The 27,557-nt window shown below is 49.2% G+C and overlaps 1 protein-coding gene across 2 annotated transcripts in view; it reads left to right on the forward strand.

Moving 5' to 3' along the window:
• The window catches only part of Esrrb (estrogen related receptor beta), a 162,703-nt gene that overhangs the window by 101,613 nt on the left and 33,533 nt on the right, over positions 1-27,557 (forward strand). For both annotated transcript variants that reach the window (XM_060387910.1, XM_021653401.2), the window contains exon 2: positions 11,802-12,211. In XM_060387910.1, the coding sequence (XP_060243893.1) occupies positions 11,802-12,211 (410 nt within the window). The remainder of the gene's footprint in view (positions 1-11,801; positions 12,212-27,557) is intronic.

Here is a 27,557-nt window from a genome sequence, read left to right on the forward strand (position 1 = left end):
TTGCTGTCAGCTTCAATATTCTTCTTTTCCACTGCACACTGGAGAAGTGCAAGACCTTATTCAACACTAGAGCTCTGCAGCTTGTAGGACCTGGCTGCGAAGAGGCAGGTCTGACACCAGGAATCTTCTGGGAGGGACTTGGTGGCCTGTCTTGGAGAGCACCCCTGTGTGAGAGGGAGAAGTAAGTTGGGATTGGATGTCAGTTCCCAGAAGCGCCTGCAGGAGGCGCTTTTTCCTGTAGGGACTCTCTCAGTGGAAGCAGCAGGTGTATGAGTGTATGATTAAATGGGTGGATGGACGGATGCATACAGAGGGTAAGTAGAGGCCGTCTCTTTATTGCCAAGTAAAGGATGATAGAACTGCTCATATGGATGAGTACCTACTGTGTGCCAGGGGTCTTTTCTGTGCCCTGTGAGATGAGCACTCTTGTTCGTACCTCTATGCCACAGACGAGGAAGCTGAGGCATCTAGAGGTTAAGTGACCCAGATCATGAGTGACAGAATGGGGGTTCAGGTTCAAACTGTCCAGCCCTGAGTTAAGCTCCGTGACCGCCGGGCCTGTGGCTGATGTGAGAACAAAGTGCCATCTGGAGACAGTTGAGTTTGCTCAGCAGCAGTCTGTGGGGTGTTTATGCCACACCACTGACTGATGCAGGGTGGAAATATAAACAAGCTCAAGATCAGTTGCGACAATTCACAAATGTCATGTCATATTCAGGAGGACATGAGAGATGGAATAGAAACAAATTCTGAGGTTTTAAATTTCTTGAATTGTGTGTGTGTGTGCGTAAAGGTCTCTTCTTCCACCATGAGGGTCCCAGGAGTAAGAACTCGGGTCATCAGGTTTGGCAGTAGGCCCTTTTACGTACTGAGGCATCTTGCTGGCCTTTTGAAGTTTTTTGCCTCTGTGGTCACTGAGCGCTGGACTGCCTGGTTCAACTCGGGTGTTCTCCCTCAAACGCCTCTCCCAGCTAATTGATTCAATCTGGCTTTTCTCTTGGCCTCTGAACTGCTCTCTTGGCCTCAGACTTACTCCATAAATCTGCTCTGGCTTATTCTGTCTTCACCTGTGTTTGTAAAATTCTTCCGGTAAAGCTCCCTTTTGAAGTTTTTGTTCACTTCTTTTTATGTGTTTGAGTTGTTGATTTGTTGTTGTTGTTGTTTTGTTTTGCTTTGCTTTTCGAGACAGGATTTCTCTGTGCTGCCCTGGCTGCACCCTGGTAGACCAGGCTGGCCTCAAACTCAGATCCTTTTGCGTCTGCCTCCTGAGTGCTGAGATTAAAGACGCCCCAACCCCCTGTGTGTTTGGGTGCTCTGCCGGCTTGTGTGTCTGTGCACCAACTGTGTGCCTGGTACCCCCAAAGGTCAAAGAGGGCATCGTATCCATGTGGAAAGGAGTTACAAATCATGTGAGCTGCTCTGTAAATGTTGAAAATCAAACCATAGTGTTCCAGGAGAGCAGCAAGTGCTCTTAACTTCTGAGCCAACTCTCAAACCCTACTCATTTCATTGTTGTTTTTGTTTGGCTTTATTTTTGAACCAAGGTCTCCCTGTGTAGTCCAAGCTGTTCTGAACTTATGGTGATCCCCCTGTATCAGCCTCCCAAGTGCTGGGATTATAGGCTTGGGCCAGCACATCTAGTTTATAGTGGCTCTATGACACTATTCTTTCCCTGACCTTTCCTTAAGGTGTGGGGAACCCAGAGCTGGCAGAGTGGACTAAGATGAGAGCCACTGATGGCCCCCAAATGAGGGCACTTCACTGAGGAAGTTCTAGATCAGGGCCGAAGTTTCAGAACGCTAGTTGTGGCCAGTCTGCGGGCCAGTGGAATGGGACTTCCTGGCTGTCCTGAGGCAGCCACTCTTCATCCAGAGGTTCCTTCTGGCTTCACTACATCCTCTCTCTTCCCTCCTGATGTGTGAAGCCTGAAAACTGACGGATAAAAAGCCCCAATTGAAAGACACTAATTACCTATCATTATTTTCCGTGCCGTAATTTGCGCGCAACGAGATTTCCATCAGTTGTCTGGGATCAGCCCGGTTTTGACTAATCTTTCAAGCGACACAGTGCTTAATTACAGATTTCTGCCAGAGCTCTGTAGCATGCAGAAGGAGGAAGGAAGGCTGTCACTGAGGCTGTTAACACCACTGAGCATTCAGTTGTCCTGAGTCCCGGCCAGCCCCAAGGGGGAAAAACACTGTTTGGAAAACATTCCCAGGGAGACAAACAAAATCCAGACGTCACAGAGGAAAGTGCCTGAATCGCAATGTGGCCTGGCCTGGTGGCAGGTGGGTGGCTCTCTCTGTCAACTTGACAGTGAGCAGGTCCCCCCAGCACCCCCCCCCCCGCCTCCCTGCCTCAGCTCACTGAACCTAAGCCCTACATTCTTGGGTGCCGCCACCCACCAGCCAGCCTGGTTCTTTAGTGACTTGGGTGCCAGTACGTTTCCCAGGCTAGGTTAACTAACCTAAAACTGGCTAAGTTAGGCAGAAGGCCCTCTGAGAACTCCAGGGTCAGTGACCTCAGCTGGGCAGGTGTGTCTCGTTTTAAAAGTTGAAAGATACATGTATGTAAGATGTCAACCCCACAGGAATGATAAAACATATTTTCTGTTAAAATAAGCAATTCGGAGATTACTAGGGGAAAGGTTTGAATTAATGAGACTTCTGAGTTTAAGGGAAAAAAATGCATCTATAATTAATGGACTTCAGTGCGCAGAACTTGATTTATTATAATATTAATTGGCTCCTCATTGGTCACCCCATTCCTTCTCTTCCCCTTCTTTTTCCCCTTCTCCCCTAACTCCAAGGTAGTGAGTATCAAGAAAGCTGAGATTCTGAGAGTCTTTTACATCTATCCACAGGCTTGCCCCTATTCTGTACTGTGAAAGGCATGCTTTTCTTTTTCTTTTTTAGAGACAGGGTCTCACAGCCTTGAACTTTCTGATTACTGAGCCCAGCCTTGCATTTTTCATTTTCCTAGAGATGGGATTTTTTAAGCATGCACCAACATGCTCAATTTTCCTTAAGTGCTGTTTTTTTTTCTGTTTTGTTTTTTAAGGCAGGGTTTCATGTGGTTGAGGCTGGCCTGGAACTCCCTACGTAGCCAAGCTGCTGTGAGTCTCCTCCTCTAGCTCTCAAGTGTTTTGGTTGCCAGGAAGTTGAGGTATGTTCCTCCCAGGGTCCTGAGGGTCTGAGGAACTGCCTTACCTAAGGGTCCCTGGCTTCTAGTTACCTCACTGATTATAGAAATGTGTGAGTCAGTATTTCAGACTCCCCCCTCCCCCAGTGGATTCCCAGGCCTGTCTGTCCTCTTGGTCAACCCCTTCCCCTCCTCGTATTTGGCAAACTCCTCCTTGCATTTTATCCTCAGGTTTAGATGAAGCTGGGGTTTGTCAATTAGCCCAATTTCTCTGGAAGCTGTCCGTGGGAATTATCACAACAACAGCAGCCGTGAAGCGCCGGCTTGGGACCAGCACTTTAGAACTGGTCACTTCCTCAGCCCCATTATCTAGATGGTGCTGGGAAACAGTTGCTGGAGTTGAGCCCATTCCACTCATGAACACCCCAGGTCCAGAGAAGGCGCCACCTGGCTTCTCAGAACCAACCAAACAATGAGGTAGAACTGGTATGTTTGGCACAGATGTGTGTCCCTATCCTCAGGTGCATGGCTTGAGTAGAGAGCCACATGGCTCTAGCTAGGGCGACAGATTTTTTGTGGTCCAGATTCTTCTCGGTGGTTACCTGGCTGGCGACACATGGTGACATCATAGGTTGCTAGGCAACCCAGAAGCAGGCTGCCTAAATACTAACAGGAAGACCCTACCCTACATTAGAAAACAGGCAGGCCATTCCATACCTCCCCCCAGCTGCCTACCCACTAGCAGGTCATGCCTGCTAAATTTATGAGATACCAGTGTTCTTCCCTTAGAGATTACGGGCAAAACTAGATTTCATTCAGAACATTGCTCCCCGTCTGTTTGTATTAAAAGAGTCTTCAGCCCTGTGGAGTGATGTCTAGGGGACAGAAAAGGTTGGGTGGGAGCAAGACGGAGGCCACATTTAATCAGAGGGTGGTGACATTGAGGCCAAAGTGGCTTGTTGAGCTCCATTACCAGACAGGTCAAAGAGAAATGATGCCTCAAGGGGCTTCGACCACCAACGATTGCTCTCGCAAAGGCCCTGAGATGGGATGTCTGGTCCCTTCCCACAAGGAGTCAATAGTCATTGATCCAGCCAGCCCTGATGATGGGCTGACCTAAGCCCCCCTCCCAGAGTGTGTGTAGGTTGCCTCCGTCTCTCTCCCTGGGACTGTACCCTTGCTGGACTCCACTCCTTGCCTATCCACCGTCACCTCCAAAATCTGTTCACTTTTAATTTCCTTTTATTTAATTTTTTGAGGAAGGGTTACACTGTGTAGCCCTTCCTGGCCTGGGACTCACCTGTAGACCAGGCAGGTCTTTAACTCAGAGAGACCTGCCTCGGTCTCCCAAGTGCTAGGATTAAAGGTGTGTGATGACTTTTTGTGGCAGAGTTTTGTGTAGCTCCGGCTGGGGTCCAACTCAACTGATTGGGTACCTGAAGCTAGCCTCGGACTTTGGATCCTCCTGTCTGCACCTCCTGAGTGCTGGAGTTACTGGCATACACCACCAGGCAGTGTGGGGGATCAAACTCAGGGCCTTGCACAGGCTGATCATCCCTGTACCAACTGAGCTGTGTCCTCTACCTCCCCTCCCCCCCTTAATATTTTTTTGAAGGGTAGAAGTCAGAGGACGGCTTTTTGAAGTTCTCCTGCTGCCTTCACCTGGGTTCCAGGATGGAGCGCACATCCTCCGGCTTTTGTCTGCTAAGTCATCATAGAGGCTCTGCCTTCCTGTCTTGACTTTGTTCTCCAGGATTAGTTTTGTCCCTACTGTTTTAGGGTGTCTCAATCTTGGGGAATGAACCCCCAGCGCCTAGAACATGTTCCAAACCCAGCCCCTCCCTTTTCATCCCTACATTTCCTTATTTATTTACTGGTTTGGGGAAGCAGAGTCCTACTGTGTGGGCCTGGGGGTTAGGGGTGGGGCGTATGCTAAAAAGCCCGGATCACACTCAGTACAAAACCGCCATCAGCCACCGGCAGAACGTGGAGTGCTCTGATCTGAAAATCTGAATCTGTTTTATCATTTTTGCTTCGGTGCTGGACCCAAGGCTTTTCACCGGAACTGCATTCCCAATGGTAGGAAAGTATCTTTAATAATTTAAAAGTTGTGGGTTTGAGCGGCTGGCCCTGGGTTTGATCCCCAGCACTGAAAACATTTGTATAAAATTGCCTTCTGGCCTTTGGGAAAAATAAACTCATTGCATGTTCAGAGTTGTTTCCCATCTTCACGGTCTTACTATGTATATGCAGATATTCCAAAATCTAAAAAAAAAAAAAAAAAAAAAATCTCAAATCCTAATACTTTCAGTCTGAGGCCCTGTTAATTTGCAGTCTGCGCTGGGAAGAGAAATGGGGAGTGTGCTTGGTGGTGAGGAGAGGTCGGCAGGTGGGACTGAATCGCTCAGGGCGAACTGGAAAGCGTGGGTGGTTATTCTTACATACCTCAAATTCCTTCCATTCTCAATGAATTGCTTCTCATCTGAGATACTAACAGCACCCAACACCGGAGAAAGTGTGTCCTTTTCCACACCCACATCCTCAAGCCCAAGGGAGCATGCCTTGTGATTAAGCAAAAGGTGCTGACTGCAGGTGAGTGAGGCACCAGCCCCGACCCCCTTCCACCCCAGGCCGCTGAACTTCCTGAAGAATTGTCTGTGTTCATTTTCCCTCCAGCCATTTCGAAGCTGCATCCATTCTCACCATAAATGTTAGCCTGCTTGGGGCTGTGCCACTTCCTAATGACTTAAGGACAGAGAGGCATCAGCCTCATGTTTCTCTATCTGACCTTGCGGCCATGTCTGATAGGCTGTCCATCTCCCTTCCAGGTGGCTCTGACCATCACATCTGCCACAGGCCATTTTTATTCCCTTCCGATTCCTCCTCAGTTAACCTAAGGGTGCATTGTGTCTGAGTGTGTGCACATTCACGTGTGTATGAGGGAGTGCCTGTTTGTAAGTGGAGGCCAGAGGTTGACATTGGGTGCCTTAATCACGCGCCATTTTTTTTTTCTTCTCTTGAGACGGGGTCTCAGAGGGGCATGGTGGTGCATGCCTTTGATCCCAGCACTTGGGAGGCAGAGACGGGTGGATCTCTGAGGTTGAAGCCAGCCTGGTATACAAAGTGAGTTCCAGGATAGCCAGGGCTACACAGAAAAACCCTGCCTTGAAACAAAACCAGTCAAAAAAAAAAAAAAAAAGAAAGAAAAAAAGAAAGAAAAGAGGGTCTTACTGGGCAGCCCTGGCTAGCCTGGAATTCTATACATAAACCAGGCTGGCCTTATCTCTGCCTCCCAAGTACTGGGACTAAAGATATGCACCACCATGCCATTCCACCTTACTGTTTTGGGACAGGATCACAGGGTACCTGGAGCTCTCTGTTTGACAAGACTGCTTGGCAAGGAATCCTTGGAACCTCTCTGCCTCTGCCTCTCCAGTTCTAGGATTGCAAGCATGCTACCATGTCTGGCTTTTTACATGCGTTATAGGGATCTGAATTCAGGTCTTCGTGTTTGAATGACAAGCAATTTACTGACTGAAAGAAGCTCTTTCCTTCCTCTCTCCATCGCTCTGTCAGTCCATCTGTCCCTTTCTCCCTCAGTCTCTCAGTCACCCTTCTTTCCTTCCTTCCTTCTTTCCTTCCTTCTTTCCTTCCTTCTTTCCTTCCTTCCTTCCTTCCTTCCTTCTTTCCTTCCTTCCTTCTTTCCTTTCTCTATGTAGCCTAGGCTGATCTTGAACTTGCTGCAATCTGCTTGCCTCTGCTTCTCATTTCCTAAGATTACTCGGTACGCACTGCCTCACCTGGCTCTGTCCTCTTGGACTCCTTTCTCTCTGCCCCTTCTTTACCTTTTGCTATGAATGAGTGCCTTAAATCAGGGATAGACAGAGACCACAGCCAAGTGTCCGAGAGGGTCTGGCATCTCCGGTGACTTCTTTTGCCCTGCCAGTTGCGTGAAGCCAGGTTGAGCAGAAAAGACACCCTCTCTGCCTCGGAGTTCTCTGTTCTTTTCCTTCTCCTGGGTTCGAGAAAGTTTGACTGTGCAGCCCTGCCTGAGTTGTGCCTCCCCCACCCAACTCTAGGAGTCAAGAGGTGACAGTGATGATTTTGGGTCCGTTGGGGACAGTAGGGCACCATCTGTATTTTGGGAGACTGTAAAGACCAAGTTTCTATACAGATGGGTCTTCCTCAGGCCTATGCAGAGGATCTTCAGACAGTGCTGGCTGGGCTCCTGGCTTGTCCCACCACTCTGGTTAACTGAATAAGCTTGGCGCCCCTGCTGTCTGTTTTGTTAAGTAAGGGAAACAGTCTCTAGCAGGTAGGTCATGATGGTTAGACACAATGGCACGAAGGAAGATCCAGAGCTGAGTGTGGTGGTCCATGCACCCAAAGAGGCTGAGGTAGGACTGTTGTCAGGCTGAGGCTAGCCTGAGCTCTATGGTAAGAACCAGACCAACATGGGTTACCTAGAAAGGCAGGTAGGGCCCAAGAATGAAAAGGGAAATGAAATAAAACAAGGCCTAAGCCTGGGCGTGGTGCCAAAAGCCTTTTATTCCAGAACTTGGGAGGCAGAGGCGGGCAGATTTCTGTGAGTCTGAGGCCAAGCCTGGTCTACAAAGTAAGTTCAGGACAGCCAGGGGTCTGTTAAACAGAGAAACCCTGTCTTGGAAAACGAAACCAAACCAAACCAAAACCAAGGCCTCACAGGGGATCTTTATAGCCAATGAAGACCAGAAACTTGCATACCCTCTCATCCCCCACCACCCTCGCTAGCCTGGGATTCTTTCATGAGAGGGTCTGGCTGTTAGTATTTATTTTAAAATGGTGCCACACACACAACAGATATTATATGAAAGAGATTTATTGGGCGGAGGTGGAGAGATAGAGAGGAAAAGGAAAGAGAGAGACATGGTGGGGGTTCCCCAGGAAAGAAGGGAGGCAGAGAGAGCAAGAGAGGAGAGTAAGAGAGAGGCAAGGTGTCGGGTTGGCCCTTTTATAGCTTGTGCTATAAACTGAGTCTGCCACACACCTGGCAGGCGACACATGATGACATCATAGGTTACTAGGCAACCCGGAAGCAGACTGCCTACACACTAACACTGGCCTCAAGATTGGGTTGTGCTTGTCATCTTCCTGCCCTCCAGTTAGCATGAAGCATGGATTTGAATTGGGATGGCATCCTGGTGGGGCAGGACTGGCCACAGAGGTGAGAAAGCTGAGCTAGATGTGCCGATGGGCAGACACCTTAAAATCCCATAAGCCCAGTGTTAGGAGGCTAAGGCAGGAGGATGGTGGGTTAGAGGCCCGCCTGGAGAGATGGCTCAGAGCTTAAGAATACTTCACTTACTGCTCGTCCTTCGGGAAGAGTTCAGCTCCTAGCACCCACGTCAGGTGCCTCTCTGCTACCCATAACTCCAGCTCCACTGGGTACAGCCTCCTCCAAGTATACTTGAGCTCGTGTGCACATACATACCCACAAGCACAGTCAAAAAATAATAAAATAGGGCCAGGAGAGATGGCTCAGTGGTTAAGAACAACTCCCAGTACCCACACGGCAGCTCACAAGTTCCGTAACTCCAGTTCCAGGTGGAACCACACCAGTGCGCATTAAATAAAATAAATTATAAAATAATAAAATAGCCCCGGGCATGATGGTATGAGTCTTTAATCCTGGCACTCAAGAACGCGGAGGATCTCTGTGAGTTTGAGGCCACCCTGGTGTACAAAGAGTTCCAGGCAGCCAGGGCTCTGTTACACAGGGAAATCCTGTTTGAAAAACAAAAATAAATAATTAATTAATTGTTACACAGAGAAACCCTGTCTTGAAAAACCAGAAGAAAGGAAGGAAAGGAAGGAGGGAGGGAGAGAAGGGAGGGAAAAAAAAGAGAGAGGTAGGGAGGACGAGGAGGGAGGAGTGGAGGCAGAGATAAATAAATAATGACACCATTAAACCAAATGCCTCTTTGTTGGGATTCAGACCCTAAATTACTAGCTGCTTCCTACACCACTTTGACTGAGACCAGGATCCAGTTTCATAGCCCTGGGGGAATCCCAGATGTAGAAAGATACCTTGAATCAAGACACAGGGCTGGAGAGGACTCCAGGACTTGGGAGCACAATCAGACCCCTCTCGTGTCTTTCAGGGTAGGCTGTGCATCAAGACTGGGAAGGCAGTGGGAAAGTGTGGCCCCCACCCCCCAAGGGGAAGCTGCAGCCTTCCTCTGCCTCCCACCAGGCAGATGCTCCTGTGCTTTCAGAGACAGAGGGAAGCAAGGAGCTACAGGACATACTCAGCAGAGGCCGCTGTTAGGACTGCCTGGGTCAAGTGTATCTTGGGAAATCATTGGTGCACTCAGGGCCCGTGGAAGGCCGAGTAGAACTGGGAGTACCTCGAAGCTCTGAGAAGAGCAAAGATTAAAGCAGTCAGAGCCCCCCCCCCCCCCCCCCCGGCATGGTGACTCACACCTGTAATCAGGAGGCAGAGGCAGGCCGATAGCTGTGAGTTCGAGGCCAGCCTGGTCTGCAAATCGAGTCCAGGACAGCCAACGCCACAGAGAAACCCTGTCACAAACAAACAAATAAACAAAAAGCAGTCAGAGGGAAAGCTAGAGAGGGTCAGAAGTTCAAGGGTGAGGGGTCAGCTGTCTTGTCTGTCACATGTGGAAGGGCTTGTGGGGAGGAGCCCAGAGCACTGTGCGTGTGCTCAGTCAGGCTCCCCTCCAGGTGGTGCTCTGCTCTTTTCTCAGGATGCCTTGCTTGTGGTTAGGGGAATGGTGGGAAGCAGTGCCCAGGAAGACATCGAGGCACCAGTCAGAGCTGTAGGAAGGGTCTGGAGATGACCCTTAGCTGGGGACCCTCTGTGTAGGAAACAAGAGAATGGGGGTGGCTAGGAGAGGCTCTCTAGGGTTGAAGGAACTCTGTACAAAGTTCACATGCAGATTAGTGACAGCCCCAGGAGGTGTCCTGAGTGTAATTGCCATTCTGCGGGACCAAAAGCCCCATGGGCAGGTCACATCAACAGACAATTCTGTGGTCTCGCTGTAAGGCTGGGCCAGGGATTGTTCTGTGGGTGCAAGAGGAAGCCCCCTTTCCTACAGAGTGACCCTTCCTGTGGTCACTGCAGAAAAGAGGAGTTCACAAGCAAGTTACCTTTGAGCTCTTCAGCACTGAGAGGAGTCTTTCTGCTCATGTCAGTTTGTTTTTCCAAGGTTTTTTCCTTTGTACTTTTCCCCTTTTATTTTTTCTGGGTGCATAAGCTGGTGCTTACTCTCCCTCCACTGAGGCAGGTCTGAGAGTGGGGCTGCTTAGGGGGATCATATTTGTTTGAGACAGGGTCTCTCTTTGTAGCCCTGGCTGTCCTAGAACTCTTTTTATAGACCAGGCTGGCCCTGAACTCAGAGATCTTCTCCGTCTCTGCCTCAGAAGAGCCAGCATGCCTGACGGTCTAGGCCTCCTGCCTCAGACCCAAATCCTAACTGAGGTGATAAGGTGATAGGTAGGATGCCTGTTGAGCTTGTGTGAGTTGGAGTGTGTGGGTGGTGGTGGTGGAGGGTTCAACCTCTAAAGGAAAAACAGCTCCACTTAAGAGTTACACGGTGGGTGGTGGGCTGGAGAGATGGCTCAGTGGTTGAGAGCACTGGCTGTTCTTCTAGAGGACCTGAGTTCAATTCCCAGCATCTACCTGCCAGCTCACAATTGTCTTAGAGTTCCAGGTGATCCAAAGACACACGTGCAGGCAAAACACCAGTGTACATAAAATAAAAATAAATCATTAGGAAAAACACTGCCAGTCAGGCCCAGCATGGTAGTGTTAATCCCAAAATGGGAGAAGGACCACCAACTCAAGTCATCATGGCCGAATCAATTAAAGCAAGTAATTAAGTAAAGAAAAGGTTACATGGTGGCATGCCAGGGTGAGTGGCCCACACCTTTAATCCCAGCCCAGGGGAGCTGAGGCGGGCACGATCTCTGAGTTTAAGGCCAGCCTGTTCTGCAGAGCAAGTTTGAGGATGGCCAGAGCTACACAGAGACAAACCCTGTCTTGAAAAAGTAAACCAAACAAACAAACAAAAAAGAAGGGAAAACAGAGAGGGCCAAGAAATCGCCATTTAGATAGCACCTCCGTTACCAAGCCTGGCCACAGATAAAAACCGACAACTGTCAATCTGGTTGGTGCCTTTGGGACTGGTTGTCTCTCTCTGCTCCAATTAAAACACCTGACAGTCTTGGTGAGGGTGAGGTACTACTGAGGGAAGCCCTAAGCTTGAACGTCAGGACTCATTGGGGTTGGGAGATACTGTGAACGGGGCTAAAAGGTCTTCTACTGTGAGTGCCTGATGCTAGGCGCCACGCTGGGGACAGGTGCGTTGTCAGCTTCCACTTTTTGTCAGGTAGGAAGTAGGGAGAGTTGGCATCTTGTCACCCTTCGGCCGGAAACTTGCAAAGCACAGGGAGCCTGACTTGAAGTTTACTAATCAAGAGTTTCTTAGCACTCGGAAGGCGCAGAGACTTGTTCTGGGAGGCGGCTACTGACTAGGCCACCACTGCCTCCTCTCACCTACCCGTTAGCTGCAGACCCGCCCACATGACCCGCCCACTAGGCCGGCGCCCCGCCCCTCCCTCTCACCTGGTTTAGGACTGACTCCCGCGTTTTGTGTCTGCAGGCTGCTGAATCGGATGTCCTCGGAAGAGCGTCACCTGGGCTCCAGCTGCGGCTCCTTCATTAAGACGGAGCCATCCAGCCCGTCCTCGGGCATTGATGCCCTCAGCCACCACAGTCCCAGCGGCTCTTCGGACGCCAGCGGTGGCTTTGGCATGGCCCTGGGCACCCACGCCAACGGTCTGGACTCGCCACCGATGTTCGCGGGTGCGGGTCTGGGTGGCACCCCGTGCCGCAAGAGCTACGAGGACTGTGCTAGTGGCATCATGGAGGACTCGGCCATCAAGTGCGAGTACATGCTTAATGCCATCCCCAAGCGCCTGTGTCTCGTGTGCGGGGACATTGCCTCTGGCTACCACTATGGTGTGGCGTCCTGTGAAGCGTGCAAGGCGTTCTTCAAGAGAACCATCCAAGGTGAGTGGTGGGCCGCTCAAGACCCTGGGTTCAGGCTGTGGGTGGGTACCTTGGCCTCTAGGTCTAGCTTGGGTGATTTTCTTAAATTCAGGTTTAGGTTCTCTGGGGACAGAGCCTCTGTGGTTTTCGGTCTGGGATTCTCGACAAGGACTCTAATGGGAAGACTCGGATATCTTGCCCCACTGTAGAAAAGGCCACAGGAATACCTAATCCCAGACAGCTCTTACCATGCTATACCATCAAATGCATGACCCCTCCCTCCAAAAGCCTTTCTTGGGGTGGGGGGAATGGAATATGGGTGTTACCCTACCATCCCAGACCTAGCCCCTCTTTTGTCTTTATCTTAATCACACAATGTAGAAGGGTAGGCCTGGCCTCACGTGAACCGGAGAACAGGAACTGACCGGGATCCTGGTGGCCTTAGGCTATTTTTCGAGGCGTTTGCATATCGCTTGGGTCACATGCCGGCAGCCCTGGGGTAGTCGCCTCTTTCATCTTGATGAAAGTTTTCAGGAGTCCCGGTGCTTCCCGCTGTGCAGGTGAGTGGAGGGTAATGGTGGCTCAGCCCTCCCTGCGCAATATTATTTATCGCCCAGAAGGACTTCCAGCGACTCCGGCTGCGTCAGGCTTAGTGTAGAACACTTAACTTGCATCTGTCAATTGAGAGACCTGTTGAACACCTGTTAAGCACCATCTATGCAGGTAACCGAAAGGGGCCTGTTTCCTCCCACCTGGACACACACCGCCAAAACCAGAGATACTGCCTGGTTTCTCCCGGTCTGTTTCCTCACCCAGTGGCCAGCCTTTTGGCCTCAATGGTGTTCTGTTCCACTGTTCTCCCTTGACCCCTTTGGAAGACGTTGGCCAAGCTTCCCTGGGGTGATCCTGTTTATTCAGTAAATTTTTATTTGTTAATCTCATCAGATACTGATCTGTTAGACCAATTGAGGGCATTAAAGGTTGGATATGTTTACAGTAAGAGGCTGGGCTAACCCACCAGGCTCTTGCGTCAGACACTTGACCCACCCCTTCCCTGTGAGCTCAAACATGGTTCTGCTGGCCTCATGTTAATGAGTTTTCTTTGTAGGGTTTTATGTAGCCCTCTGTAACCAAGGCTGGTCTTGATCTACGGATCCTCATGCCTCAACTTCCCAAATTCCCAAGTGCTGAGACCATGCTGGAGAGATGGCTCAGGGGCTAAGAGCGCTCCAGAAGTCCCGAGTTCCAATTCCCAGCAACCACCTGGTGACTCATGACCATCTACGATGGGATCTGATGTCCTCTTCTGTCATACATGCAGATAGAACACCAAGTGTGGAGACTGTAGGCTTGCTCTACTCCTACCACACCTAGTTTCCTTCCTTTCTTCCTTTTTTTTTCCCCCTATACATTACTGGAAATTGAACCTAGCAACTGGTTGTGTAGGTGTGTGCTTATCAAGGTATACATGTAGAAGTCAGAGGACAGCTTGCTCGAGTAGGCCCTCTCTTAACATGTGGGTCCCTGGGGGTGGGGGAAACTCAGCTCATCAGTGTTTGCAATAAGTGTCTTTAGCTGCTGATCCTCCTTGCTGCCCACTAGCTTAGTGTTCATTGCTATTTTCACTGTTAACAAATATCACTTACTACACACTTTTTTTTTTTTTTTTTTTGAGACAGGGTTTCTCTGTGTAGCCTTGGCTGTCCTGGAATTCATTCTGTAGACCAGGTTGGCCTTAAGCTCCGAGATTCGCTTGCTTCTGCCTCTTGAATGCTGGGATGAAAGGCCAACACTGTCCAACCACTATGAACTTATACTATGACAAGAGTAACTTGTTTGATCATATACCACAAAGTTTGTAATATGCATATATTTAGATAAGCTAGTGTAATTATTTTGATCTAATCACATTTAGATTATAGAACTATTTGAGGGCCTCAGAGATTGCTTAGATATGCCTGCCTTCAAGTCTAACAACCTTTCAATCCCTGAAACTTAACGTGGAGGATAACTTCTCCTCCACACAGGCACTATGGCACTCATGCCCATACACATGTACACAAAATAGCCAAAATGCCATTAGTCTATTGTGGTCATGAATAATGTTTATTTGGCATTTTGTGACAGGGTCTTAACCTGACTCACCCAAAACTCCAGAGAGCCACCGGCTCCTGCTTCCTGAGTGCTAGCATTAAAGGAATACACCGGAGTCACTGGCTGTGAATCATACTCTGCCACCCCCATCCCCAAGGGCTTCTTTATGTAGCCCCTGGATGTCCTGGAACTCTGTAGACCAGGCTGGCCTCAAACTCAGAGATCCTTGCCTGCCTCTGCCTCCTGATTGCTGGGATTTAGAGGCCTAAGCCACTACCACCTGGCATGAATAACACTTTTTCAAACCCTTAAAAAAAAAAAAACTTTAAATTTTAGTTTTAAAATTAAAACTTTGAAAGTGTTAAAGCAGTTTTTGTAAGCCCCGCTTCCTTGCTTCCCTTACGTCTTTTAGAATCCCGTTGGCAAGCCAGCCTGAAAATATGCACTGAACATCTTGTATACCAGTCTTATGAGACAAACAGGGGGTGCCTGTAGGCCTGTCTTGCGCTTTGTAGTCCCCTTTTTGGAGCTGGGGTCGGAACCCAGGACCTGGCATACTGGGCATCTGCTGCTTTATGCCCCTGCCCTTGGGTGGAAGGGACCTCTGGGTCTGTCTCTGTGACATAGGTGCACAGCAGACGGTTCTGCTCCAACTAGGGCATGGAACTTAGAGCTCAGCGAGAAAATGTTTGCCACTGTGTTTAAATCCACGTATGTTACTGAAGCCACGGGGTTTGTCTTCCTAAATCGGGAAGTGGCTTTGTGGGCTTGTTGTTTTAGACTCCTTAAAATCGTTTATTTTAAAGATGGGATTTTAGAAGACAAACACATTCTCTTTAAACGGTGTGTTTAAAAGGGGCAGGAATGTTCTAGATGAGATTTTCTAGAAGCCGAGGCTGGTGTATGTAGACCCAGGAGCCCCTGCCACCCCCTCACCAGGTGGCTTGGAGTGTTCTTAGGGAAGATCTGTAAACAGTATTAATTATGCGCTACCATGAAAAGGATACAGATCTCTTCCGAGAAGTTGGCTTCCTACTTCGGCCCTTTATCTTCTGGAGAGGTCTCAGCTCACTCAATACCTGGGAGAGGAGCCTCTCCAGAGCAGGGAAAAGCAAGCTTGAGGCCTGAAGTTGGCCGGATGCTCTCCTTATTAACTCTTTGCTTTCCTTGTAAGGAAGATTGCGATCACCTTGTAGCCCTATGGCCCTAGCAGGCTACCTCTGTCCCTCAGGTGCCGGGATTGCAGGAATTCTCCACCATGGTTTTGTAATTCTCTGCCACGATTTCATAATCTTCTGCCGTGGTCTCATTGCTTCTCAATGCAGCCAGACAGTGAAAGAGTGAAGGAACTTCCGGTAGTGGTGCACACTGTGATCCCAGCACTGTGGGAGGCAGAAGCAGGCGGGATCTCTGGGAGCTGAGGTCAGCCTGGCATGCAAATCCAGTTTAGGACAACAGAGGCCACACAAAACCTTGTCTTGGAAAACCAAGCAACCAACCAAACAAACAAACAAAAAGGAGTGAAGCAATCGTGTGTTGAGTTCCTGCACCTTACACAGAGCAGGAACTTGAGACTGGAGAGTTGTGGATACGGACCTTGTCTCCCAAAACTGAAATTCAGTGCCCAGTGTCTGCAGGGTCAGCAGGCATGGCAGTAGGCCCCAGACCATATTTTCCTCTGTGTGCATGGATAGGGAGTGTTTTCAGTACTGAGATGCTGTGTGGGCTCAGTATTTGTTTAACTTTTGCGATCCGGTTAGCACGAAATTTGCTGTGTAGCCCAGGCTGGCTTTGAAATCAGATCCACTGGCCTGTGCTGGGACTAAAGCTGAGAATTAAGCTGCTGTGCATTGCCAGACTGGGACGGAAGGTTTCTTGAATGGGAGGCTACAGTTCTGTTGAGCTACACCTCAGCCCCAGGCCATCTTTTAAAAGTGGTTTTGCTGGCTGGGTGTGGTGGTGCAAACCTTTGATGGAAGCAATGGAGAGGCCAGCCTGGTCTTCGGAGTCAGTTCCAGCTCAGCCTGGGCTACACAGAAAAGGTTTACTCTGTGGATTGATTCTCAAGCCCCTGTAGACATCTGTAGGCTCTGAGTACCAGGTCTGTTCCAACTCTTGCCATCCCTTCCTGTCAGAAATTTCTACATGCTCCATTCCTTATGGAAGGAAGAAACCTTGAGCCCATCCTCTGGGCTTGGCTGCAGATGGGGAGAAGAAGAGGGTGGGGGAGGTGGGCAAATCAGCCTGTCTTCAGCTTTTGTAAATCAAGTAGGGCTGGGACCCAGACACACCTAACATTTGTTGCCTCTGGCTGCCCCTAACACGTGGTTGAGCCTAAGCCGCAAGCTGTTGGATCATAAAGTCCTAGATTTTTACTATCTCCACCCCTTATAGATTGAGGCCCAGTGAGTCCTCCAGCTCCTGAAGTTTAGAGTCAACCTGAGTGGTGTAAGTAGACTATCTACACTGCCTCTGCCTGACTTCATTGTCAGTGGAGACTGTCTGCAGATCTGGGGGCTGTTGGGAACATAGCCCAAAATAGATGAGCATCTTCCTGGCAGACCTGGTGGCTCCAGGAGACCTGATTGAATTTACCAGCATATCTAAAGGAGGGCTCCAGACTCTCCAGGATGATTAGCCTGGCCTGGGAGCAGAGAGACAGGCAGATGTGCCTACATGCCCAGGAAAAGGAAAGCTGAGGCTAGGGGCAGCCTTTGTGTGGTGTGATTAAACATTCAGCTCATACAATTAATATCTTTCTGGTTTTGACCTCATTATTCTCTCAGGTTGGGAACCTGCTATGAAGGTAGACAGATTTATTTCTTAGGTTGAAGGCCTTCTTTCCCCATTGGTTTCTCTGGGGCTTCTGTGCATCAGGCTCTTGAAATGGGGTGATGGAGTCTGTCCCCTGGCAGATAGCCCTTCCTGTGGCTAACAACATCTGACAGAGGGGTCTTAGGGCTGAGTGTCCGATTTCAGCCTGTAATAACCAACCCCACACTGACATGAGGTCTTCTGAGGAGCAACTCCAGGGGTCTTCCCAGTCAACCTTGGCCTCTCTAGCAATGACTACCTACCTTTCTCCACCAAGTGTGGGTTCTTTTGGCAGCTTTTAAATACTTACAAGCCTCCAGTCCATCAAATCCCCTCAGCCTTCAGTCTCCTGGCCTGCTTTCCTTCCTCCATCCCCCCCCCCCGGGGGCTGATGTTAGTGGTGCCTTCATCAGTCCCTCTTGGGCTTTCTTAGTCTTCACCCATCACCAGCCCTTGGTAATGGTATCTCGAACTGTTAGCACTGGTCTGCTTCCCTGAGAGGACAGGAAGCTTGGAAGGGACCAGCTTCCTTTCCCTTTACCCGAGGTCCATCATAGCTTCTGGCAGACATGAAGTTCAAAATATCTGAACATGGCTCAGGCCCCAAACAAAAATGGCTTCTCATTTTTCCCAGTAAGAACTAGCCAAAGAAGTCTGGCCAAATTTGCATACATAAGTTTACTGACAATGTACTAATTTTAATTTTATTTGCATAGTTTGAGTCTCTTGACATAAGACAATTTTTTTTTTTTTTTTTTTTGGTTTAAGAACTTAACGGTAGTTCTCCTGCTTCAGCCCCTGAGTGCTGGGAGCACTGGCAGGAGTCACCAGGCACAGCCTGTTTCTGTTGCTTTTGTAGGTATTCCTGTTACATTTGTTTATTATTGTGTGTATCATGTGTGGAGGTGAGACTCAGCCTGTAGGAGTCAGTTCTCTATGTAGGTCCCAAGGGCTCTGTGCTATACGTGTGTGTGTGTGTGTCTCACTGTGTAAACCTAGACTGCCCTCAAGTTTTCTATGTTAGGTCTCGCCAGCCGCAGAGTTGAAAGCCAGCCTGGTCTCTAATGAGTTGGAGGACAGTGAGACTGTGTCTCTAATTTTAAGGGGGGCGGGGGGGGCACTAACATCTATCACCTTTCATATGAGACCTTAGAAAACTTGACTATTAAGCAACTTTTTCTGAATGACTGAATGACTTTTTCTGAATGCCTTACATTTAAGCTTGTGACCTGGTCATTAAGTTCTTCAGTGAGTTTGTGTTGAGTGCCAGTCATTGCACTGGGAACTACTCTAGCTCCTGGACATGACAAAAAGGAGTCAAGGAACAAATAGAGACAGTGAAACAATGTTTCAACCCTAGAGTGACAAATAGCTCTAATGGAGACAGGGAGGGAGGGAGGGAGGGTCAGGAAAAGCTATATGAAGAAGTGGGTTTCAGGGTAAGCTGAGGCCCAGGTAAGAACTCTGGGGACCAGCATTCCAAGCAGAGGAAACATCCAGTGTTTCAGGACCAAACTATGGCTTTGTGAACCAGTGAAAGCCATGATGCCAGAGGAGGAGCCAAGCATGGTCTCAGCTGCCGCCCGAGGCAGAAGCAGGAAGTCTGCTTGAACCCAGAAGTTCAAGGCCAGCTTGGAGCTTCGGTATCCTATAAAGCAACTCCCCACCTTTAAAAATTACGCTTGTGTACCTGGGTGAGGGTGGCCTGTGCACATGCATGCCTGGTGCCTGTGGAGCCAGAGGAAGTCCTCAGATCCCCGGGAGCTGGAGTTAGAGGCGGTTGCGAGACATAACTTTCCTCTTCTTTTTTGTGTTTGGGGCAGAGTTTCTCTGCGTAGCCCTGGCTGTCCTGGAACTCTTTAGACCAGGCTGGCCTCAAACTCAAAGATCCACTTGCCTCTGCCTTCCAAGTGCTGGGATCTAAGGTGTGTGGTGCCACTGTACACTATTTTTTTTTTTCCTTTTAAAGAGTAGTATTAGGGAATTGGGAATGTGGCCTAGTGGTAGAACATTTAGTATGAGTTCAGTCCCCAGCACAGAAAAGAAGGGCAGTGTGGAACATGAAGCCAGCCTGCTCCTACCTACCCTGCCTGCCTAGAAGAGGTGATCATCAGAGTAGAAGTGTGACACTTGGCTAGCACCTCTCTGTATCTGTCTTCAAACAAGGAGCGAGTGAGGAGTCCTGGCATGGTGCTCCTGCCCACCAGAGGCCCAGCCAGAGGCCCAGCTGCAGGCTCAGGCTCAGTGGGGAAAGTCCCCAAGGATCAGGGCAGAGGCATGACTGATGGGTTCTTCTGTCTGAGACCACCTCCAGGCCTTTTGTCTTGGAGAATGAGGCTGGTTGGTGAATCCTAAGGGACCCACCCAGGATGGTATGGGGACAAAGCCCAGGAGTAGGAAAGACTCGGGATCTGAAGCAGATTGCTGGTCAGTGACAAGCCAGCTGGCTGACCTTGGGCAGGGACTTCAGTCTCCTGGCCTCAATTTCCCTGTCACTGGAGTCTGTTAAGGTGGAGCCTCCAGAGAAGGTGGAGCCTCCAGAGAAGGGGAAGGACAGCTCATGAGTCCTTTGCTGAAGACTGGTGGGTGAGGTCAGAATGTGGTAGCCCTGACTGGGTGATGGAGGGCTGTTTAAACAATCACAGTCACACCCTGACAGTTTCTTTTTAGCTTTTTCCTTTTGAACTAGTGACTTTTAAACCCTTCCTCTCTTTATTGGTAAAATGTAGCTGATAAATAGCTCTGCCTCCTCAGGTGTAACTGCACAAACTGACTCAATGTATATAATGTATGTAACTTCCTGCCTGGTTTTTATAATCGCTAGGAATCAAACAGTTAATAGTTCTGGTATGTATTTTTTTTTTCTTCGAGACATGGTTTCTCTGTGTAGCCCTGGCTGTCCTGGACCAGCCCTGTCTTTGTAGACCAGTCTGGCCTTGATACCTGCCTCTGCCTCCCTGAGTGCTGGAATCACAGGTGTGTGAGACCATGCCTGACTTTGGCGAAAGAATTCTGGCGGTGATAGAAAGAGAAGATCTGGAAGCCAAGGGTATCTGGGGGGAATGGAGTTAGGTAATGGGTACCATCCAGTTAGAGTCTAGAAGGGAGGAAAATGCAGAGGGTTAAGAACATCCTGACTAGTGAGAGTCTGCTTGACATAGGAACAAGGGTATCTGGAAAAAGAAACTTGGAAGGTGGAATGATGGAAGCAGGGTGGGGAAGAGAGGAGATTTTTTAAATAGATGGCATTTTGGACACGCTGAATCTGCTCAGTTCAGAGATGCTTAGGCTCTGGACGTGCTCTGGGTTCGAAGTAAAATGAGATCTAGGGCTGTGGCTCTCCAAGTGTGTGCTCTGGCCTACTTGGTTTCCTTAGAAATGCAAATTTAGGGCCCTACCCTTGGACTGATCAGCACGTGAGAGACTCCTGACCGACAGCCACACCCAGCCCCCTTTCCCCAGCTTGTTGCCTCTAGTTTGATGAAGTCGATCAAGATGACAGCTTTGGCAAGGTGGGGAGTGGAGGGATGAAGGGAAGGAGGAAGAGCCTTAAAGGAGGGAAGAACACCATTCCATCAGTTCTGAAGCATTGGCTCACCCTGGTTACAACTTTGGCGCATACACCTGTCCCGGTGATGGCGTGGTTGTCACCAACCTCCTGTGTACACATCAAAGCTTCTAGAATCAGAGGACGGCTGAGATGGCAGTGGTTGGTCATAGAAAAAAACAACAACAAATTGTCGGGCACGGTGGTGCACGCCTGTGATCCCATCGCTGTGGGAGGCAGAGGTAGGCTGATCTCTTGAGTTCAAGGCCAGCCTGGTCTGCAGACTAGTCCAGGATAGCCAGGGCTACATAGAAACCCAATCTCAAAAACAAAACAAACAGAAAAAAAAACCAGATTGTTCACTCCTGTGTTAGGGAGGAAAGTCTTGTGAAATGGTGAATTACATACACACACACACACACACACACACACACACACACAAGGCAGGGGAACTGGAGAGATGTCTCAGTGGTTAAGAGCACCTCTTCTAGAGGTCCTGAGTTCAACTCCCAGAAACCACATTGTGGCTCACAACCATCTAGAATGAGATCTGTATACATCGTAAAAAAGTAAATCTTAAAAGAATCTCTTAGCCAGTCTTTTTTCACACACACACCTCAGAATGCTATGTGATCAAATCTTTATCTGACTAAATCTAAAAGTGTATTTTAAGCAAAAATGTGAAAGTGATGGTTATATTAACACAGAATTAACAACAACAGCAAAAAGACAGGTTCTCTCAGCATAGGCTGTCCTGAAACTTGCTCTATAGACCAAGCTGGGCTCTAACTCACCTACGTCCACCTGTCTCTGCCTCCACTGGATTAAAGGAGTACACTGCCTGAAGCAGCAGTTTAATTGGTGGATTTTTTTTTTTTCTTTCTCGGTTGCACATTAAAAGTGCATTTTAAGCCGGTCAGTGGTAGCACATGCCTTGAATCCCAGCACTCAGGAGGCAGAAGCAGGCAGATCTCTCTGTGAGTTCTGAGGCCAGGCTGGTCTACAGAGTGAGCTCTAGGACAGCCAAGTCTACACAGAGAAGCCCTGTCTTGAGAAACCAAGTAAATAAATAGTGCGTTTGATGTCTTAGAGATGATGACATACACCTGCTAGGTAGAAGTGAATGACGGCCATCGGTCTTAACTAAGCTGCTGGTGATGGGCCCCCTGGGAAGAACTCAGGAGGATGCCATGGTGCACCCATGGCAACTGGCAGTTCACTGTTGTCCTTTGGGGATTCTCGGTGGGTTTCTTCAAGCTCTCAGTTTATTTGCATTCATCCTCAACTCGAGAGATACTTAATCAGGTGCCAGGCACTGTACCTGTTTAGGAAAGAAGTACCGCTTACTCTTGTAAGTCTAGTACTTGGGATCAGAGGCGGGAGGAGTACATTGACTTAATAGCCAGCCTAGGCCGTGGAGTGACTCTGAGGCCACTGTGGCTGCAGAGCAACAGCGTGGGAGAGAGCTAAGGATGTAGCTCAGTTGCTCAGTGTCCTCCCAGCTTTGCATGAAGCCTTGTGTTTGATCAGTACTCGTGGACGCCATGTGTAGTGGTGACGGTAGTGCTGACATTCTAGGCCATCAGCTGCAGAGCAAGTTTGAAGCCAGCTCGTGATAAGTGAGACCCTGTCTCAAAAAATAAACATGTGCATTTAATCCCAGCACTAAGGAGGCAGAGGCAGCTAGATCTCTAAGAGATTGAAGCCAGCCTGGTCTACAGAGTGAGTTCCAGGACTATCAGGTCTACACAGAAATACCCCATCTTAAAAAACCAAAATATAGCCGGGCTTGGTGGCGCATGCCTGTAACCCCAACATTCAGGGAGGAAGAGGCAGGTGGAGCTCTGTGAGTTTGAGGCCAGCCTGGCCTAAAAAGTGAGTCCAGGATAGCCAAGGCTACACAGGGAAACTCTGTCTCCAAAAAAACAAAAAAAAAAAATATAATAATAATGCAATAGCATCTATCTGCAGGAAAGACAGCACAGTTCAAACAGGGAGAACAACACAGCAGAATTCTGTCAGTTGCTGTCAATGGGAAGGATGGAGGGGAAGAAGGTATCATCCAGAAGGCCCCACTGACAAACCTGGAACTGGGAGGAGATTGCCTGGAGGACAACAGGAGGCGTTTGGGATGTAGGGAGCTGAGGGTTCTGGGTTTCATGGGCTCATAGATGGTACAGGTGATTCAGGTTTACACACAGGTTTACAGAACTTGGAGGAGCCGTTTCTGTCTACCATGTTGGTTCTGAGACTCCTACCCAAGTTCTCAGGCTTGGATACAAACGCCTTTACCTACTGAGCCATCTTGCTGGCCTTAGAAGTATAAACTTGTAAGTAAGAGCTGGCCCTACTACCCATTTTCCTTGAACCCTTGTCCATGGTTAACTACTAAAAAAACCCAAACAAACAAACAAAACCACACACACACACACACACAACAAAAAACCCAGCATATTTTTAGTTACTAATGTTATGGGTACTTGTGCACTGGCTTAGAAATCTTTAATTTTTATTTTATCTTACGTTATTTTTAGTTTTTGAGATAGGGTGCCTTGTAGTCCAGACCGGCCTTGAACTCCTCCCACGTCCTTTTTCAGCCATGAAATTACAGGCATGTGCCGGCTGCTACACCCGGTATTATTTTGTTTGTTCCTGTCCTGTGCCCACCTCTCTTCTTTCTTTCCCTCCCGTATATAAATTTTTTGGTTAAAACCTATTTTTCTGTTGTTTTCCTTCTTGCTCTGCCCTCCTCTTAGTTTCTGGGTTGGATTACCTGTTTTCTGGGTTCTTCCACTTTCTGTGGTTTGTTCCTTTGGGGCGGAGCGCATGCTGCGTGAGCCTGTTGGAGAGAAAAGCACTGCCGATTCCTTGTGTGTGTGGAAAGAACCCTGTAACAGCCACACTTTGGCTTACGAGGGATTCTGGCTGACAGTCACCACCTCCCGCCCCTCTAGCCTGGACACTCGCTGCTAAGTAGGAAAAAAAAAAACTGACAGGAAATGGGTCCCAGGTACTCGTACTGTGCACATAGGTCTTACCTATCTTTTTCTTCTTTTTGGAGACCCTCGTCTCATGTCTCAGTTTGATCCGGGACTCACTCATGTAGCCTGTGCTGGCTGTGAACAGCTCCCTGCTAATCTTCCTGCAGTGACCTCCGCCGACTTAGACGACTCAACTAACTTTATGATAAGAATCTACGTTGTGAGTTATTTATTTATTTATTTATTTATTTTTGGATCTTTTTTGTTTTGAGATAATTACAGATCACGTGAAACTGTAGGCCACAATGCAGTGAGATTGGGCGTGCTTCTCACCCGCTGTCACCTTTGTAAATTCTTGTAGAGCCTGGAAATTGGTACAGGCACTGGTTTCCCAGGTTGCACTCTCACTGGTGTGTGGGGCTTCTGAGTGTGGCGGGCCTGGAATGCAGACAGGTATGGAAGAGAGTATCCATTTATTCATTTTAGCTGTACGCTGACGTTTGCGCCTTCAGAGCCCTCTGTGTTCCCCTGGGGGGGGAGGGGTGCTGTCCTTGGGATTGGCTTATGGAGGGCCCTGAGTGGTCCCACTGTCCATTCAGTTCATCTTGTGGCGCTCTGCTTCCGGGCCGCGCTCATCTTTGCCTTTGGTCCTGTGTCCAGGACATCGTTTGCTCATGTTCTCCATTGACTGTCAGTTTCCTCAGTGTAGACCTTGGAGGGATGCTAAGTGGTCTCAAGGCTGCAGAGCTGGTATGAGTCGGCCAAACACTCCCTCAGCGTACACTTCCAGGAAATCTGTTTTTAGCACTTGCCTCCACTTCTTTCTTGCATTATCTTGAATCTTCTGTGCCCGAGGCCTTTTAAGGCTCTTCTGGACAAGTGTGTCTTTCTCTTTCTAGGTCCTTTCTTTCTGAAGGTACTCCCTATATTCTTTTTTGTTTTTGGGGGGGTTTATTTGTTTGTCTGGTTGGTTGGTTTGGTTTTTCAAGACAGGGTTTCTCTGTGTAGCCTTGGCTGTCCTTGATCCGTCCAGGCTGGCCTCGAATTCACAGCGATCCCACCTGCCCCTGGCTCCCCGAGTGCTGGGATCACAGGAGTGTGCCACCGCAACCGGCTTATTCTCGGTTTTTATTTATCATTTGTGTATGTGCGTGGAGGTCAGGGTACAGCTTTCATCTTCTCTCTCCACCACGGGTTCCAAGAACGGAGAGATGGCTGTTCTTGAGAACCCAGCTGCATCCATTTGAGCATCCTGACTTCCTCCTCCTCTTTTCTTCTCCTCCTCCCTGCCTCCTCTCTTTGCAGAAAGGATCTCATGCCTCCCAGACACGAGCCTCACACTCAGTATACAGCCAAGAATGACCTTCAACTCTTGGTTCTCCCTCTTTTTTTTTTTTTTTTCTCCCGAGTACTAGGATTATGGGGGTGTATGCCACCGTGTTCGGTCTGATGCCTGCAGTGTTAGTAAACCACTCCACAGGGGTTCCTATGCTAGACAAGTGTTCTACCAACCAAGGTATACCCCCAGTCCCTCCACATGCTCCATTCCTCAAACCCTCTCACCATTGTGTCACTTTTTAACAAGCTTTGGGGAAGGCTCGGAGGCGTGTGTTTCAGTGTACAGTGACGGACTAGAGGTCTGTCTCAGGAAGGTTGGTGCAAAGGGAAGTAGGCGGCAGAGGCTACTGCATTACCACACAGACAGAGGACTTGCCTGTTGGCGTGTTGCCTCAGGGGAAGTGGGAAAATAGAAGGGCCTAGGGAGCAAATTGTGTAAGAATCCAGCCGCTTCCTCAGTTTTGGACCCAAGTGGCAGGCTGGAGAATCACCCTCTTCGAAATGACAAGGAGCCCATTGTGAGGATGGGTTCTGTTTGGAGAAAGCTTTGAAGCCCAAAGGCCCTCCAGGTGGAAACTGCAGCAGCGAGCAGGCCCAGGACGGACCATTTGACCCAGTATAGGGTACCTCCATTTATGTGATAGGGGGCCCACACAGGAGTGAGATGGTCTGCTGTGGATGAGGAGGGAAGCTTAGAGGGCAGAGGACGCTGGACCACACACAGTGAAAGGGAAGGTCTTTGTCTACAGGACCGAGGTAGATGGGAACGCAGCCCTTCACAGCAGTTGCTCACCACAGCCTCTGAGGTCAGCTGGGGCCTTGGAACTGTTTGAGTGAGTGTCACAGCTCCGGTGCCTGAGCGTGGATGGGACTTCTGGCTTGCTTACAGCCACAGGAACAGCTGGTGGGGTTTCCCCTGGATTTCCCTTCTCAGAGCGGCCTAGGATCAAAGAGACTGCCCCTCCGCCTCAGGGTCACACTGAATTCCAGCTCAGCTCCCGGCGTGCCTTCCCACCCCTCAGGCACAAACAGGAGCTGAGGTCCAGCTGTCCACAGATTACAGCGCTCTCCAGCGTCCCTGGGTGAATAGCCTTCATTCAGTGCGGCCTAGCATCCTCTGCGTCTACTCCCACAGATCTGCCTGCATGTAAGATTTAGTTTGCCATGCCTGCCCGCCTGGATGCCAGGGTCTGTGCTCCGCTTAATCATAGTATGCTGAGTTCAAACAGCTTTGAGATGGAAATCACACCCGTTTTATAAATGAGGAAACTGAGGCTCGGACAAGTTAAGTGACTCAGCTTGCTCGAAGTGGAGTCTGCCTGTTTCTACAGTGGACAGACTCCCAGTGTGGGACCTGAGTTTGTGCTAGCTGTTGGCTAATGTCCCTGTCCTATGAGGGTCTGTTTATTAGTAACTTGGTCATACCTGAGTTGATGGTAAGCGTATGAGCGCGCTCGCTTGTGCCACTGATGTCCTGGCCCGGTGCTGAGGTCTCCTAGACTCCCCTTGAGACCACGAGAACAATGATGAATTAATCTCATCACTTTATCAAGGAGGCACTTAGAGAAATTACAAGACGAGGCCACCAGCCTGGCTCTGCTGGCAGCCAGCCGCCAGGCCCATAAAACAAATTGAAAGGAACGAAATAAATAAGTAGAATTAGAAATACACACCGGTGCTTGCGTGTCTCCGCGCATGCACACACACGCACATCCTGAAAGGTCAAGAGCATCCTCCCATGCCCCTCACCACTTCCCCCAACCCCTTCTGTGTGGAGCAACCCACCCTCACTCAAGGGCTGGCTGGCTGCAGAGCACAGATGTCTGTACTGTACACCTCCAGCGAGCAGGGTTCAGTGTCCAAGCTGCTTCTGTTAGGGTTGTGCTTTCACCCCCTCATTTGTGAAAATGTAAAGAACAACAAACCCCAAACTCACTGTATAACCTGTCCCATCCTAGGCTTTGTGATCGTCCTGCCCCAGCCTCCTGAGCTTCGGGATTACAGGCAGGTCCCACTATACCTGGCTCTCATCTGTAAGATGGGGCGAGACTGGTTACGTTAAAGACTTTAATATACATTGAGCGGGGCTGCGGCTGCACCACTACTGGGTTATTTAGTGGGTAGCGTGCCTTGGGAACCTACTGTGTGTCAGGTATTTGAAGAGGAAATAGGTCAGGAACATAGTAGGGCAGCATGGGATCTGGATTGGAGGCCGCAGGCCTAGGGCGGAGAAGATGCCCATTTCTGGAACTGTTGTTATGCACAGTGCTGCGGAGCGGGAGGGTCTCCTCTCAGGCTCTGTGAGTGGGGGTGTAAGGAGACAGGGGGGGAAGGGGACAGGCTACAGAGCCTCTCAGACAGCCCACATGAACAAATAGATGCATTAACTGAGCCTGTGTTTTCCTCTCATTTATCATCTTTAACAGTACCATGTTTACCCAGGTAAACTTCTCTAATCCAAGACCGAGGAGGCTGAGGTAGGAGGATCCCTGAGTTTGAGGCCAGCCAGGGCTACCGAGTGAGATCCTGCCTCAAAATTAGAGATAAACTAAAACAAAACAACCCCTCAAAACATGTTTAGGTGACTATTGGA

This window comes from Meriones unguiculatus, chromosome 7 (genome assembly GCF_030254825.1).
Source record: "Meriones unguiculatus strain TT.TT164.6M chromosome 7, Bangor_MerUng_6.1, whole genome shotgun sequence".
Lineage (NCBI taxonomy): Eukaryota > Metazoa > Chordata > Mammalia > Rodentia > Muridae > Meriones > Meriones unguiculatus.